We start from the raw sequence: 18,849 nt of genomic DNA on the forward strand, positions 1-18,849 counted from the left end.
TGTGCCTCTTTAACTACTTCATTCCAACCAGGTACAGCCACAAAACGTCTGGTTTATTTTCTAATAAATGTTTCATCACCAGCACTTCCTAAGGAATCAATAATTTGTCCATAATATCGAGTAATCATGTCATGGTGGTCACTGCGACAGCAGTCATCAGATACGCACATAATTGCATCCATACAAAAAATCAATGTTTTTAAGGCATATTTCCGTCCGTTGCCGATACTGGTTAAGATTATAAGTGCTTGCTTTGGGCCAGTTAATTTTTGCCTTACGGGTTTCAGATCCAGTAGTAGAGAAGTCAACAAGAAGTCGAAAATATCACTTTTTACCAAAAATATTCACCAAAATTAGAGAATTAAAGATATCATTACAAAATGAACAAATCTGAGAGAGGTCCACATGTAGTACCTATATATGTAATATCAAAGCAATTGGACTTACGGTTTTTAACAAGAAGTCGAAAATATCACTTTTTAACAAAAATATTCACCAAAATTAGAGAATTGAAGATATCATCATGAAATGAACAAATCTGAGAGAGGTCTACCCAAGGTACATATACACCAAGTATCAAAGCATTCAGGCTTGTAGTTTTCAAGAAAAAGTCAAAAAAGTAAAACATTGACACGGACGACGACAACAGACAATCACTCATATGATAAGCTCCGCTCGACATAGTCGACAGCGGAGCTAACAAAAGTAAAGCTGTGTGAATGGATTGAAACCACTGTTGAGGATAGAAATAACAAACAGCAATGTGAAATTAGATGAGGACACGCTCTCTGTGTAAACGAAAACGATAGCTTTGGTTATTTGGCTGATATCGATGAGCAACAGATTTCAACCTCAATGTCATTTTTGAAGGTTGGTCATAATATGACCTTGCATCACGGAGTTACAGATTTTTCGTTATCTTATCTCTTATTGTAGTCTTTGCTTTCTTTCTTGTCCTCGTCATTGCATTAAAAGAAGGTTGCGCAAAGTTAGTCCAAAGAAGTCTTGACTGACAGTAATGATGACAATGAACGTTAGATAAATACAACAGAACGCTTATCATCCGTTACATCAGAATCATCAACAACTGAGTATACAGATAAGATGATATTATTTAAACTGTCCCAAAGAATATGCAAATATTCATGAAACAACAGTTGTGTTAACGTTTAAAACACTAATTTGAGCAGCGTCGTTCCAAAACTTATTTACGATTTACGATGAAAAAATGAAAATTTCCCTTCTCGCTACCTTAAAACTTTCTTTGCTCAAATAGTTGATTGAGAACAAAATATTAAACAAGTCATTGTCAATGACACGTCCCCGTTCCGTTCATATTTGAGTGACATATACATTCAAAGCAGATCATGACCGAAATCTCAGACCACTTTCAGTGGTCTGATCCGAAATGCACCTGCATATGTACAACACATTGTACTAAATCTGAACAAAATCCATCCATGCATGACTAAGATCCGGTTCCGGAATTGTGAAAATACGTGATTTTGATGCATTTTCGGCCTTAAAATGGCCATCATTCAGCTATTGTTAAGCGGATCATGAAACAAATGCACATATCTATTTGTGACATGATGTACTATGTGTGTGTGAAGTTTGAACTTGATCAAACCAGACATGTCTCGGATACGGATCCAGAACTGAATTCTTTAAAACAAAATGGCCGCCAGTCGGCCATTTCGAACTTGATCCGGAAAAAAAATGACATGCATGAAGGTCCTATTATGTTTAATGTATGTATCAAATTTGAACAAAATCCGTCCATGCATAATTGAGATCCGGGGACGGAATGGTGAAAATGTGTGATTTCAATGCATTTTCGGCCTTAAAGCGGCCGCCATTTGGCTATCGTTAATGAGATCATGAAACAAATGCACATACATATTTGTGACATGATTTACCATGTGTGTGTGAAGTTTGAACTCGATCAATCCAGGCATGTCTCAGATACGGACCCTGAACTGAATTCTTTAAAACAAAATGGCCGCCGGTCAGCCATTTCAAACCCGATCCCAAAAAAAAAAAATTACATGCATCAAGGTCCTATTATGCTTAATGTATGTACCAAATTTGAACAAAATCCGTCCATGCATAACTGAGATCCGGGTCCGGAATGGTGAAAATGTGCGATTTTGATGCTCTATTCGGCTATCGTTAATCAGATCATGAAAAAAATGCATGTGCTTATGTCCCATATAATGTGTGATGTATGAGTGAAGTTTGAACTTAATCGGTCCATGCATGTTCGAGATACAGGTGATCACGGACACACGGACGCACACAGGGCAAACCATAAGTCCCCGTTTTCGGACTACGTCAATGTTTTGTCCAGAGTCAGTTTATTAATATACTCAATGTCTAGTTTCTGAAAAAAAGGAAATGGTTGTGAGCACAGGTTTTAGAAAAAGTCATTAGGCTTTACTAACTATTTGTTAACTAATTTAAACAGTGGGTGATATTACCTCATATTTCAATTCAATGTCAAATGGGGCCAACTTGAGGAATTTGCATAAAATGTTTCAGTTATTACTGCTTACCTGTACTTGGAGCCACTTTGCTGGTCATTGCATATCTTAATATTTGTTCATTTCTGTCATAAATTACATAATTTCTTGTAACACTAACTCTCATGGCTTTAATTAGGTTTGCTTGTTGTCTTGCATCACCAATACATTCTTCATATTCAATTGTCTGATCAATGTTAACTTCTAAAGGATCCTCACCGATAAGTAAAGTTCTTTCCGCAGATGATCTTATTCTACCTGTTAATTGAACACACTTATTAGTAATGTATCTCACAGTACATACATTACTGCATTGGTCATTGCGATTTGTGCAGTAGTACATACATCACTGCATTGGTCATTGCTATTTGTGCAGTAGCACATACATTACTACATTGGTCATTGCTATTTGTGCAGTAGTACATATATCACTGCATTGGTCATTGCTATTTGTGAAGTAGTACATGCATCACTGCATTGGTCATTGCTATTTGTGCAGTAGTACATACATTACTACATTGGTCATTGCTATTTGTGCAGTAGTACATACATCACTGCATTGGTCATTGCTATTTGTGCAGTAGCACATACATTACTACATTGGTCATTGCTATTTGTGCAGTAGTACATACATCACTGCATTGGTCATTGCTATTTGTGAAGTAGTACATACATCACTGCATTGGTCATTGCTATTTGTGAAGTAGTACATACATCACTGCATTGGTCATTGCTATTTGTGAAGTAGTACATACATCACTGCATTGGTCATTGCTATTTGTGCAGTAGTACATACATTACTGCATTGGTCATTGCTATTTGTGCAGTAGTACATACATCACTGCATTGGTCACTGCTATTTGTGAAGTAGTACATACATCACTGAATTTGGTCATTGCTATTTGTGCAGTAGTACATACATCACTGCATTGGTCACTGCTATTTGTGAAGTAGTACATACATCACTGCATTGGTCATTGCTATTTGTGCAGTAGTACATACATCACTGCATTGGTCACTGCTATTTGTGAAGTAGTACATACATCACTGCATTGGTCATTGCTATTTGTGAAGTAGTACATACATCACTGCATTGGTCATTGCTATTTGTGAAGTAGTACATACATTACTGCATTGGTCATTGCTATTTGTGAAGTAGTACATACATCACTGCATTGGTCATTGCTATTTGTGAAGTAGAACATACATTACTGCATTGGTCATTGCTATTTGTGAAGTAGTACATACATCACTGCATTGGTCATTGCTATTTGTGAAGTAGTACATACATCACTGCATTGGTCATTGCTATTTGTGAAGTAGTACATACATCACTGCATTGGTCATTGCTATTTGTGAAGTAGTACACACATCACTGCATTGGTCATTGCTATTTGTGCAGTAGTACATACATTACTGCATTGGTCATTGCTATTTGTGAAGTAGTACATACATTACTGCATTGGTCATTGCTATTTGTGCAGTAGTACATACATCACTGCATTGGTCATTGCTATTTGTGAAGTAGTACATACATCACTGCATTGGTCATTGCTATTTGTGAAGTAGTACATACATCACTGCATTGGTCATTGCTATTTGTGAAGTAGTACATACATCACTGCATTGGTCATTGCTATTTGTGAAGTAGTACATACATCACTGCATTGGTCATTGCTATTTGTGAAGTAGTACATACATCACTGCATTGGTCATTGCTATTTGTGAAGTAGTACATACATCACTGCATTGGTCATTGCTATTTGTGAAGTAGTACATACATCACTGCATTGGTCATTGATATTTTTGCAGTAGTACATACATCACTGCATTGGTCATTGCTATTTGTGAAGTAGTACATACATTACTGCATTGGTCATTGCTATTTGTGAAGTAGTACATACATCACTGCATTGGTCATTGCTATTTGTGAAGTAGTACATACATCACTGCATTGGTCATTGCTATTTGTGAAGTAGTACATACATCACTGCATTGGTCATTGCTATTTGTGAAGTAGTACATACATCACTGCATTGGTCATTGCTATTTGTGCAGTAGTACATACATCACTGCATTGGTCATTGCTATTTGTGAAGTAGTACATACATCACTGCATTGGTCATTGATATTTGTGCAGTAGTACATACATCACTGCATTGGTCATTGCTATTTGTGAAGTAGTACATACATCACTGCATTGGTCATTGCTATTTGTGAAGTAGTACATACATCACTGCATTGGTCATTGATATTTGTGAAGTAGTACATACATCACTGCATTGGCCATTGCTATTTGTGGAGTAGTACATACATCACTGCATTGGCCATTGCTATTTGTGGAGTAGTACATACATCACTGCATTGGTCATTGCTATTTGTGATGTAGTACATACATAATCATACAGTTGTGTATAAAAATATCTACCTGGTGAGAGTCTAGTATATGTTTCCTTGTAATCTTCTATTGTAATATCAGTTGATGGTGGTATAGCAGGAAGGGTACCATCTAATTCTGCTGTCATTCGCATATACCCAAGTTCATCAATACCAGTGAATCTCTCTTTTACAGTAACTCTTTCACCACTACCAAATGAAATATCAGCGGTACGAGTAAAAATACCACCTGCAAATGGATACAACCCTGTTACACAGAACTCACAACAGAGTGACTGGCTGATTTTATCTGTTTGATGTACAGCTCAAACAAATGCAGGCCCTGCAGATTTTATCTGTTACACAGGACTCGTGTGATACAATGACTAAATAACACTGTATTAACTGAGAGTACATCAGCACAACATTCACCTTATATGGAATATATTACGTCACCAACATTGACACATTTAACATTAGTGACTTCTCATTCAAACACTTTCCTTTGTATACAATGGAGTAGATGTGCTCTAGCAAGCGATGGAAATAGAATCCCATTGTTGAATGCAAATATTCAAACAGCACAAACTGGGTTTTGTTGCCATTACTAGCAGTTATATATCATAGAATCATTACTACAAGCAAGAAAAATAAGGTTATCATGTGAATACAGCAAAGTATGCAATCAGGCAGTACAGGAACTCATCAGGAACACATAAAACTAAGCTACATGTTAGTCGATTTGATTTCCATACTGCTTTCATACATACTTTCACCACATAATATACTTACCAGTTAGTCCAAATCCATTCTTTCCTTTACTTGCTGTCATAGCGAATACCCAACCAATGACAGCACCAAGAGGTTGCAATGCTTGCATAGAATATCCAATACTGATTGGTACACGGCTAACAGCGGTAAAGGAACGTCCATCATTAGTGACAGCGTAAGAGTGTAAATCAATACGCTCCATTTCAACACTGTTGATTCTGCCAGACACTTTTCCATTTAAACGCTGTGGTACTTCTGTAATGCACAAGTATATGGTTATACCACCTCATAAATGCATCGGAAGTGTTCACAATTCAACCAATATACCAACTACTATGTAGACAGGTTAGAAAATTCATTGTATATTGAATGTATCAGAAGTGTTCACAATTCAACCAATATACCAACTACTATGTAGACAGGTTAGAAAATTCATTGTATATTGAATGCATCGGAAGTATTCACAATTCAACCAATATACCAACTACTATGTAGACAGGTTAGAAAATTCATTGTATATTGAATGTATCAGAAGTGTTCACAATTCAACCAATATACCAACTACTATGTAGACAGGTTAGAAAATTCATTGTATATTGAATGTATCAGAAGTGTTCACAATTCAACCAATATACCAACTACTATGTAGACAGGTTAGGAAATTCATTGTATATTGAATGTATCAGAAGTGTTCACAATTCAACCAATATACCAACTACTATGTAGACAGGTTAGAAAATTCATTGTATATTGAATGTATCAGAAGTGTTCACAATTCAACCAATATACCAACTCATATGTGGACAGGTTAGATCAAAGTTAAACTGTAAATAGCTCCCGTGTGATCAGAGCATGTATTATAAAGGTATAGGCTTTGCCTAATAAGTGAATGTAATTGCATGTAGGTCAATCCATCAATAAAATTGATCAAGATGTCTGAGAATCTATGACATACTGTATATGGAAACACATGATTTTGATATGGGAATTTTGAAAAACATGCAAGGACACTATACTTGTAAACAAAAGGGCACTAATGAGGCACTCTATGAATGAGGTATTTCTAGAGGTCGGGGTTTGTCTCGGTTGCAGTTGAATAATTTTTGCTTTGATATTCTTACGGGTTTTTTTCCCAATGTGACTTAATTTCACTTGTTTTTTTTAATTTTTGGTATTTAGTGTCATTAGCGATGGAGTAGTAAAAACCGGAATAAATCTTCCTGACGCAATGGGCAAATTTTGCTATTTTCGCTGACAAGTAAAATCTGCTAAATTAAACCTACGTGAACATGTAAAGTAACAACCGATTGTTTTCATGACAGATTCTTGAAATTAAATCATCAAAATAGTACAACTAAAAAGTCTGTACATCACATTGTGTAGCTTCAATGCGTAAAATAGAAAATTTATATCTTGAATACAACTGACAAACTTCCATGCTTTTGCTGTCGGGTGTCTGCCTTATACATGGATTAAGTGTAGACGTAGGGATTCAGCTTTCCTTTTCTCTGCTCGTGGCGTTGCAATAGCGTTGAAGGTCAGTACTGGGTTGAACCGACAGCCATGGCCACTACATTTTGAATGATCATAAATAATTTTTGAACCCAATAGTAGTGATCACTGTGATTATTATATAAATTTCTTGCAAAGTCTGGAACGATACTGAAAAAAAATCATTGATTTCCTTCTATATTCATGCTTGAAAGTAGGCCGAAGTATCCGCAGACCTGCAGGTGAATACGAGTATCCAGATAATAAGTTAGGATCGATCAGTTCACATGAATTGTTCTGTTCTGATTCATTATTGCAAAACAATGGCCTGGAAGCGGCCCAGCTTGAAGGAAACAGTATTGTGGAAAGAAAGAACAGTATCGGACCCGATACCCTTAAAAGACCTGATGAGAACACTGCAGAATTGTGGGTGAAACGAAACTTACGCAGCTATTGTCTAAGCGACGCATACGTACTCCCCATACTCGCATACATTTGATGTTTTTAGTCGCTGTATCTGCTCAAATAACATCCATCATAACATAATAAATCATTATATACTAGAATTTGCAAATTTGCAGACCTTCCAATGAAATATTACCATTTTTTTTTTGTCACAGAATACATTATTGCAATATGCAAATTAGGCTACTCACCCAAGTCAAATATTTGTTAAGAAATTTTAAAGACTCTAAGTTATGAATTAATTAATGCAATAATTGACTAATTAATATGCATGGAATTGCACCAAAATCTAATAAGCACATCTACTCATCATATATTAGCTGTGTTCCAAATTTCATTTGAATTGAAATTGTAGATCTTGAGTTATCAGTGGAACAAATTTTAGTCACAGAGTCACAGACATCGGTACCACATAAGCTCCATTTCACGGGAGCTAACAATTTATTGTATATTGTATGTATCAGAAGTGTTTATAGCAGACCTTCTAACCACATTGGAATCTAATAGATTTATTAATGCAATGCTAATAACAGTACTTACCTATTGGTAAACACTGAAGGCCATTACCATAAGTATTGTCAATACACTCACAACAAACCCTCTGACCATATTGGATACATCTAGCATTAGGATGGCATTCACTACAGTCATTGCCATTAGCTTCCACATCAAATACATCAACATCAAATGGATCCACCACTACAACAAGACATATATCAATTAAGGGTTAAAATGTTACTATGGCAATGACAGTCATTTTGGTTGAATTAAATATCATATTGCTGCATGAACACAATTGATCTTATACACTGACTTAAATTAAACAGTATTATGTTCCTGACTTGACCTGAAATATACAGATGTGTTCCTGACTTGTGTTTCCCTGTAATATTCAGATGTGTTCCTGACTTGTGTTTCCCTGTAATATACAGATGTGTTCCTGACTTGTGTTTCCCTGTAATATTCAGATGTGTTTGTGACTTGTGTTTCCCTGTAATATACAGATGTGTTCCTGACTTGTGTTTCCCTGTAATATACAGACGTGTTCCTGACTTGTGTTTCCCTGTAATATTCAGATGTGTTCCTGACTTGTGTTTCCCTGTAATATACAGATGTATTCCTGACTTGTGTTTCCCAACAATATACAGACGTGTTCCTGACTTGACTGTTTTGCTGTAATATTCAGATGTGTTCCTGACTTGTGTTTCCCAGTAATATACAGATGTGTTCCTGACTTGTGTTTCCCTGTAATATACAGATGTATTCCTGACTTGTGTTTCCCTGTAATATACAGATGTGTTCCTGAATTGTGTTTCCCAGTAATATACAGATGTGTTCGTGACTTGTGTTTCTCTGTAATATACAGACGTGTTCCTGACTTGTGTTTCCCTGTAATATTCAGATGTGTTCCTGACTTGACTGTTTTGCTGTAATATTCAGATGTGTTCCTGACTTGTGTTTCCCAGTAATATACAGATGTGTTCCTGACTTGTGTTTCCCTGTAATATACAGATGTATTCCTGACTTGTGTTTCCCTGTAATATACAGATGTGTTCCTGACTTGTGTTTCCCAGTAATATACAGACGTGTTCCTGACTTGTGTTTCCCTGTAATATTCAGATGTGTTCCTGACTTGTGTTTCCCAGTAATATACAGATGTGTTCGTGACTTGTGTTTCTCTGTAATATACAGACGTGTTCCTGACTTGTGTTTCCCTGTAATATTCAGATGTGTTCCTGACTTGTGTTTCCCTGTAATATACAGATGTGTTCCTGACTTGTGTTTCCCTGTAATATTCAGATGTGTTCCTGACTTGTGTTTCCCAGTAATATACAGATGTGTTCCTAGCTTGTGTTTCTCTGTAATATACAGATGTGTTCCTAGCTTGTGTTTCTCTGTAATATACAGATGTGTTCCTGACTTGTGTTTCCCTGTAATATACAGATGTGTTCCTGACTTGTGTTTCCCTGTAATATTCAGATGTGTTTGTGACTTGTGTTTCCCTGTAATATACAGATGTGTTCCTGACTTGTGTTTCCCTGTAATATACAGACGTGTTCCTGACTTGTGTTTCCCTGTAATATTCAGATGTGTTCCTGACTTGTGTTTCCCTGTAATATACAGATGTGTTCCTGACTTGTGTTTCCCTGTAATATTCAGATGTGTTCCTGACTTGTGTTTCCCTGTAATATACAGAAGTGTTCCTAGCTTGTGTTTCTCTGTAATATACAGATGTGTTCCTGACTTGTGTTTCCCTGTAATATTCAGATGTGTTCCTGACTTGTGTTTCCCTGTAATATTCAGATGTGTTCCTGACTTGTGTTTCTCTGTAATATACAGATGTGTTCCTGACTTGTGTTTCCCTGTAATATACAGACGTGTTCCTGACTTGTGTTTCCCAGTAATATACAGACGTGTTCCTGACTTGTGTTTCCCAGTAATATACAGACGTGTTCCTGACTTGTGTTTCCCTGTAATATTCAGATGTGTTCCTGACTTGTGTTTCCCAGTAATATACAGATGTTTTCCTGACTTGTGTTTCCCTGTAATATACAGATGTGTTCCTGACTTGTGTTTCCCAATAATATACAGACGTGTTCCTGACTTGACTGTTTTGCTGTAATATTCAGATGTGTTCCTGACTTGTGTTTCCCAGTAATATACAGATGTGTTCCTGACTTGTGTTTCCCTGTAATATACAGATGTATTCCTGACTTGTGTTTCCCAACAATATACAGACGTGTTCCTGACTTGACTGTTTTGCTGTAATATTCAGATGTGTTCCTGACTTGTGTTTCCCAGTAATATACAGATGTGTTCCTGACTTGTGTTTCCCTGTAATATACAGATGTATTCCTGACTTGTGTTTCCCTGTAATATACAGATGTGTTCCTGAATTGTGTTTCCCAGTAATATACAGATGTGTTCGTGACTTGTGTTTCTCTGTAATATACAGACGTGTTCCTGACTTGTGTTTCCCTGTAATATTCAGATGTGTTCCTGACTTGTGTTTCCCTGTAATATACAGATGTGTTCCTGACTTGTGTTTCCCTGTAATATTCAGATGTGTTCCTGACTTGTGTTTCCCAGTAATATACAGATGTGTTCCTAGCTTGTGTTTCTCTGTAATATACAGATGTGTTCCTAGCTTGTGTTTCTCTGTAATATACAGATGTGTTCCTGACTTGTGTTTCCCTGTAATATACAGATGTGTTTCTGACTTGTGTTTCCCTGTAATATTCAGATGTGTTCGTGACTTGTGTTTCTCTGTAATATACAGATGTATTCCTGACTTGTGTTTCCCTGTAATATTCAGATGTGTTCCTGACTCGTGTTTCCCTGTAATATACAGAGGTGTTCCTGACTTGTGTTTCCCTGTAATATACAGATGTGTTCCTGACTTGTGTTTCCCTGTAATATTCAGATGTGTTCCTGACTTTTGTTTCCCTGTAATATACAGATGTATTCCTGACTTGTGTTTCCCTGTAATATTCAGATGTGCTCCTGACTTGTGTTTCCCTGTAATATTCAGATGTGTTCCTGACTTGTGTTTCCCTGGAATATACAGACGTGTTCCTGACTTGTGTTTCCCTGTAATATACAGATGTATTCCTGACTTGTGTTTCCCAGTAATATACAGATGTGTTCCTGACTTGTGTTTCCCTGTAATATTCAGATGTGTTCCTGACTTGTGTTTCCCTGTAATATACAGATGTGTTCCTGACTTGTGTTTCCCAGTAATATACAGACGTGTTCCTGACTTGTGTTTCCCTGTAATATTCAGATGTGTTCCTGACTTGTGTTTCCCAGTAATATACAGATGTATTCCTAGCTTGTGTTTCTCTGTAATATACAGATGTGTTCCTAGCTTGCGTTTCTCTGTAATATACAGATGTGTTCCTGACTTGTGTTTCCCTGTAATATACAGACGTGTTCCTGACTTGTGTTTCCCTGTAATATTCTAATGTGTTCCTGACTTGTGTTTCCCTGTCATATTCAGATGTGTTCCTGACTTGTGTTTCCCAATAATATACAGACGTGTTCCTGACTTGACTGTTTTGCTGTAATATTCAGATGTGTTCCTGACTTGTGTTTCCCAGTAATATACAGATGTGTTCCTGACTTGTGTTTCCCTGTAATATACAGATGTATTCCTGACTTGTGTTTCCCTGTAATATACAGATGTGTTCCTGACTTGTGTTTCCCAGTAATATACAGACGTGTTCCTGACTTGTGTTTCCCTGTAATATTCAGATGTGTTCCTGACTTGTGTTTCCCAGTAATATACAGATGTGTTCGTGACTTGTGTTTCTCTGTAATATACAGACGTGTTCCTGACTTGTGTTTCCCTGTAATATTCAGATGTGTTCCTGACTTGTGTTTCCCTGTAATATACAGATGTGTTCCTGACTTGTGTTTCCCTGTAATATTCAGATGTGTTCCTGACTTGTGTTTCCCAGTAATATACAGATGTGTTCCTAGCTTGTGTTTCTCTGTAATATACAGATGTGTTCCTAGCTTGTGTTTCTCTGTAATATACAGATGTGTTCCTGACTTGTGTTTCCCTGTAATATACAGACGTGCTTCTGACTTGTGTTTCCCTGTAATATTCAGATGTGTTCGTGACTTGTGTTTCTCTGTAATATACAGATGTATTCCTGACTTGTGTTTCCCTGTAATATTCAGATGTGTTCCTGACTTGTGTTTCCCTGTAATATACAGATGTGTTCCTAGCTTGTGTTTCTCTGTAATATACAGATGTATTCCTGACTTGTGTTTCCCTGTAATATACAGATGTGTTCCTGACTTGTGTTTCCCAGTAATATTCAGATGTGTTCCTGACTTGTGTTTCCCTGTAATATACAGATGTGTTCCTGACTTGTGTTTCCCTGTAATATACAGATGTGCTCCTGACTTGTGTTTCCCTGTAATATACAGATGTGTTCCAGACTTGTGTTTCCCTGTAATATACAGATGTATATATTCCTGACTTGTGTTTCCCTGTAATATACAGATGTGTTCCTGACTTGTGTTTCCCTGTAATATACAGATGTGTTCCTGACTTGTGTTTCCCTGTTATATACAGATGTGTTCCTGACTTGTGTTTCTCTGTAATATACAGATGTGTTCTTGACTTGTGTTTCCCAGTAATATACAGATGTGTTCCTGACTTGTGTTTCCCTGTAATATTCAGATGTGTTCCTGACTTGTGTTTCCCAGTAATATACAGATGTGTTCCTGACTTGTGTTTCCCTGGAATATACAGATGTGTTCCTAGCTTGTGTTTCTCTGTAATATACAGATGTGTTCCAGACTTGTGTTTCCCTGTAATATTCAGATGTGTTCCTGACTTGTGTTTCCCTGTAATATACAGATGTGTTCCTGACTTGTGTTTCCCTGTAATATACAGACGTGTTCCTGACTTGTGTTTCCCAGCAATATACAGATGTGTTCCTAGCTTGTGTTTCTCTGTAATATACAGATGTGTTCCTGACTTGTGTTTCCCTGTAATATACAGACGTGTTCCTGACTTGTGTTTCCCAGTAATATACAGACGTGTTCCTGACTTGTGTTTCCCTGTAATATTCAGATGTGTTCCTGACTTGTGTTTCCCTGTAATATACAGATGTGTTCCTACGGTAGCTTGTGTTTCCCTGTAATATACAGATGTGTTCCTGACTTGTGTTTCCCTGTAATATACAGACGTGTTCCTGACTTGTGTTTCCCAGCAATATACAGATGTGTTCCTAGCTTGTGTTTCTCTGTAATATACAGATGTGTTCCTGACTTGTGTTTCCCTGTAATATACAGACGTGTTCCTGACTTGTGTTTCCCAGTAATATACAGACGTGTTCCTGACTTGTGTTTCCCTGTAATATTCAGATGTGTTCCTGACTTGTGTTTCCCTGTAATATACAGATGTGTTCCTACGGTAGCTTGTGTTTCCCTGTAATATTCAGATGTGTTCCTGACTTGTGTTTCCCAGTAATATACAGATGTGTTCCTGACTTGTGTTTCCCTGTAATATATAGATGTGTTCCTACGGTAGCTTGTGTTTCCCTGTAATATACAGATGTGTTCCTGACTTGTGTTTCCCTGTAATATACAGATGTGTTCCTGACTTGTGTTTCCCTGTAATATACAGATGTGTTCCAGACTTGTGTTTCCCTGTAATATACAGATGTGTTCCAGACTTGTGTTTCCCTGTAATATACAGATGTGTTCCTGACTTGTGTTTCCCTGTAATATACAGATGTGTTCCAGACTTGTGTTTCCCTGTGATATACAGATGTGTTCCTGACTTGTGTTTCTCTGTAATATTCAGATGTGTTCCTGACTTGTGTTTCCCTGTAATATACAGATGTGTTCCTGACTTGTGTTTCCCTGTAATATACAGATGTGTGCCTGACTTGTGTTTCCCTGTAATATACAGATGTGTTCCTGACTTGTGTTTCCCTGTAATATACAGATGTGTTCCTGACTTGTGTTTCCCTGTAATATACAGATGTGTTCCTGACTTGTGTTTCCCTGTAATATACAGATGTATTCCAGACTTGTGTTTCCCTGTAATATACAGATGTGTTCCAGACTTGTGTTTCCCTGTAATATACAGATGTGTTCCAGACTTGTGTTTCTCTGTAATATACAGATGTGTTCCTACGGTAGCTTGTGTTTCCCTGTAATATACAGATGTGTTCCTGACTTGTGTTTCCCTGTAATATACAGATGTGTTCCTGACTTGTGTTTCCCTGTTATATACAGATGTGTTCCTGACTTGTGTTTCTCTGTAATATACAGATGTGTTCTTGACTTGTGTTTCCCAGTAATATACAGATGTGTTCCTGACTTGTGTTTCCCTGTAATATTCAGATGTGTTCCTGACTTGTGTTTCCCAGTAATATACAGATGTGTTCCTGACTTGTGTTTCCCTGGAATATACAGATGTGTTCCTAGCTTGTGTTTCTCTGTAATATACAGATGTGTTCCAGACTTGTGTTTCCCTGTAATATTCAGATGTGTTCCTGACTTGTGTTTCCCTGTAATATACAGATGTGTTCCTGACTTGTGTTTCCCTGTAATATACAGACGTGTTCCTGACTTGTGTTTCCCAGCAATATACAGATGTGTTCCTAGCTTGTGTTTCTCTGTAATATACAGATGTGTTCCTGACTTGTGTTTCCCTGTAATATACAGACGTGTTCCTGACTTGTGTTTCCCAGTAATATACAGACGTGTTCCTGACTTGTGTTTCCCTGTAATATTCAGATGTGTTCCTGACTTGTGTTTCCCTGTAATATACAGATGTGTTCCTACGGTAGCTTGTGTTTCCCTGTAATATACAGATGTGTTCCTGACTTGTGTTTCCCTGTAATATACAGACGTGTTCCTGACTTGTGTTTCCCAGCAATATACAGATGTGTTCCTAGCTTGTGTTTCTCTGTAATATACAGATGTGTTCCTGACTTGTGTTTCCCTGTAATATACAGACGTGTTCCTGACTTGTGTTTCCCAGTAATATACAGACGTGTTCCTGACTTGTGTTTCCCTGTAATATTCAGATGTGTTCCTGACTTGTGTTTCCCTGTAATATACAGATGTGTTCCTACGGTAGCTTGTGTTTCCCTGTAATATTCAGATGTGTTCCTGACTTGTGTTTCCCAGTAATATACAGATGTGTTCCTGACTTGTGTTTCCCTGTAATATACAGATGTGTTCCTACGGTAGCTTGTGTTTCCCTGTAATATACAGATGTGTTCCTGACTTGTGTTTCCCTGTAATATACAGATGTGTTCCTGACTTGTGTTTCCCTGTAATATACAGATGTGTTCCAGACTTGTGTTTCCCTGTAATATACAGATGTGTTCCAGACTTGTGTTTCCCTGTAATATACAGATGTGTTCCTGACTTGTGTTTCCCTGTAATATACAGATGTGTTCCAGACTTGTGTTTCCCTGTGATATACAGATGTGTTCCTGACTTGTGTTTCTCTGTAATATTCAGATGTGTTCCTGACTTGTGTTTCCCTGTAATATACAGATGTGTTCCTGACTTGTGTTTCCCTGTAATATACAGATGTGTGCCTGACTTGTGTTTCCCTGTAATATACAGATGTGTTCCTGACTTGTGTTTCCCTGTAATATACAGATGTGTTCCTGACTTGTGTTTCCCTGTAATATACAGATGTGTTCCTGACTTGTGTTTCCCTGTAATATACAGATGTATTCCAGACTTGTGTTTCCCTGTAATATACAGATGTGTTCCAGACTTGTGTTTCCCTGTAATATACAGATGTGTTCCAGACTTGTGTTTCTCTGTAATATACAGATGTGTTCCTACGGTAGCTTGTGTTTCCCTGTAATATACAGATGTGTTCCTGACTTGTGTTTTCCTGTAATATACAGATGTGTTCCTGACTTGTGTTTCCCTGTAATATACAGATGTGTTCCTGAAATGTGTTTCCCTGTAATATACAGATGTGTTCCTGACTTGTGTTTCCCTGTAATATACAGATGTGTTCCATCCAGACTTGTGTTTCCCTGTAATATACAGACGTGTTCCTGACTTGTGTTTCCCTGTTATATACAGATGTGTTCCTGACTTGTGTTTCTCTAAAATATACACATGTGTTCTTGACTTGTGTTTCCCTGTAATATACAGAATGATGTGTTCCTGACTTGTGTTTCCCTGTAATATACAGACGTGTTCCTGACTTGTGTTTCCCTGTAATATACAGATGTGTTCCTGACTTGTGTTTCCCTGTAATATACAGATGTGTTCCTAGCTTGTGTTTCTCTGTAATATACAGATGTATTCCTGACTTGTGTTTCCCTGTAATATACAGATGTGTTCCTGACTTGTGTTTCCCAGTAATATTCAGATGTGTTCCTGACTTGTGTTTCCCTGTAATATACAGACGTGTTCCTGACTTGTGTTTCCCTGTAATATACAGATGTGTTCCTGACTTGTGTTTCCCTGTAATATACAGATGTGTTCCAGACTTGTGTTTCCCTGTAATATACAGATGTATTCCTGACTTGTGTTTCCCTGTAATATACAGATGTGTTCCTGACTTGTGTTTCCCTGTAATATACAGAATGATGTGTTCCTGACTTGTGTTTCCCTGTAATATACAGACGTGTTCCTGACTTGTGTTTCCCTGTAATATACAGATGTGTTCCTGACTTGTGTTTCCCTGTAATATACAGATGTGTTCCTAGCTTGTGTTTCTCTGTAATATACAGATGTATTCCTGACTTGTGTTTCCCTGTAATATACAGATGTGTTCCTGACTTGTGTTTCCCAGTAATATTCAGATGTGTTCCTGACTTGTGTTTCCCTGTAATATACAGATGTGTTCCTGACTTGTGTTTCCCTGTAATATACAGATGTGCTCCTGACTTGTGTTTCCCTGTAATATACAGATGTGTTCCAGACTTGTGTTTCCCTGTAATATACAGATGTATTCCTGACTTGTGTTTCCCTGTAATATACAGATGTGTTCCTGACTTGTGTTTCCCTGTAATATACAGATGTGTTCCTGACTTGTGTTTCCCTGTTATATACAGATGTGTTCCTGACTTGTGTTTCTCTGTAATATACAGATGTGTTCTTGACTTGTGTTTCCCAGTAATATACAGATGTGTTCCTGACTTGTGTTTCCCTGTAATATTCAGATGTGTTCCTGACTTGTGTTTCCCAGTAATATACAGATGTGTTCCTGACTTGTGTTTCCCTGGAATATACAGATGTGTTCCTAGCTTGTGTTTCTCTGTAATATACAGATGTGTTCCAGACTTGTGTTTCCCTGTAATATTCAGATGTGTTCCTGACTTGTGTTTCCCTGTAATATACAGATGTGTTCCTGACTTGTGTTTCCCTGTAATATACAGACGTGTTCCTGACTTGTGTTTCCCAGTAATATACAGATGTGTTCCTAGCTTGTGTTTCTCTGTAATATACAGATGTGTTCCTGACTTGTGTTTCCCTGTAATATACAGACGTGTTCCTGACTTGTGTTTCCCAGTAATATACAGACGTGTTCCTGACTTGTGTTTCCCTGTAATATTCAGATGTGTTCCTGACTTGTGTTTCCCTGTAATATACAGATGTGTTCCTACGGTAGCTTGTGTTTCCCTGTAATATTCAGATGTGTTCCTGACTTGTGTTTCCCAGTAATATACAGATGTGTTCCTGACTTGTGTTTCCCTGTAATATACAGATGTGTTCCTACGGTAGCTTGTGTTTCCCTGTAATATACAGATGTGTTCCTGACTTGTGTTTCCCTGTAATATACAGATGTGTTCCTGACTTGTGTTTCCCTGTAATATACAGATGTGTTCCTGACTTGTGTTTCCCTGTAATATACAGATGTGTTCCAGACTTGTGTTTCCCTGTAATATACAGATGTGTTCCTGACTTGTGTTTCCCTGTAATATACAGATGTGTTCCAGACTTGTGTTTCCCTGTGATATACAGATGTGTTCCTGACTTGTGTTTCTCTGTAATATTCAGATGTGTTCCTGACTTGTGTTTCCCTGTAATATACAGATGTGTTCCTGACTTGTGTTTCCCTGTAATATACAGATGTGTGCCTGACTTGTGTTTCCCTGTAATATACAGATGTGTTCCTGACTTGTGTTTCCCTGTAATATACAGATGTGTTCCTGACTTGTGTTTCCCTGTAATATACAGATGTGTTCCTGACTTGTGTTTCCCTGTAATATACAGATGTGTTCCAGACTTGTGTTTCCCTGTAATATACAGATGTGTTCCAGACTTGTGTTTCCCTGTAATATACAGATGTGTTCCAGACTTGTGTTTCTCTGTAATATACAGATGTGTTCCTACGGTAGCTTGTGTTTCCCTGTAATATACAGATGTGTTCCTGACTTGTGTTTTCCTGTAATATACAGATGTGTTCCTGACTTGTGTTTCCCTGTAATATACAGATGTGTTCCTGAATTGTGTTTCCCTGTAATATACAGATGTGTTCCTGACTTGTGTTTCCCTGTAATATACAGATGTGTTCCAGACTTGTGTTTCCCTGTAATATACAGACGTGTTCCTGACTTGTGTTTCCCTGTTATATACAGATTTGTTCCTGACTTGTGTTTCTCTAAAATATACACATGTGTTCTTGACTTGTGTTTCCCTGTAATATACAGAATGATGTGTTCCTGACTTGTGTTTCCCTGTAATATACAGACGTGTTCCTGACTTGTGT

At 37.5% G+C, this 18,849-nt stretch overlaps 1 protein-coding gene across 1 annotated transcript in view; it reads right to left on the reverse strand.

The window, feature by feature from the left end:
• LOC100369079 (nidogen-1-like) overlaps positions 1 to 18,849 on the reverse strand; it is a 104,311-nt gene that overhangs the window by 43,037 nt on the left and 42,425 nt on the right. Inside the window, exons 6-9 of the mRNA XM_085495757.1 lie at positions 8,166 to 8,324; positions 5,691 to 5,924; positions 4,951 to 5,148; positions 2,556 to 2,780 (exon numbers count right to left, since the gene is read on the reverse strand). Coding sequence (XP_085351883.1) covers positions 2,556 to 2,780; positions 4,951 to 5,148; positions 5,691 to 5,924; positions 8,166 to 8,324 — 816 coding nt within the window. The remainder of the gene's footprint in view (positions 1 to 2,555; positions 2,781 to 4,950; positions 5,149 to 5,690; positions 5,925 to 8,165; positions 8,325 to 18,849) is intronic.

The sequence above is a fragment of the Saccoglossus kowalevskii genome, chromosome 2 (assembly GCF_978046115.1).
Source record: "Saccoglossus kowalevskii chromosome 2, keSacKowa6.1, whole genome shotgun sequence".
NCBI classification, from domain to species: Eukaryota; Metazoa; Hemichordata; class Enteropneusta; family Harrimaniidae; genus Saccoglossus; species Saccoglossus kowalevskii.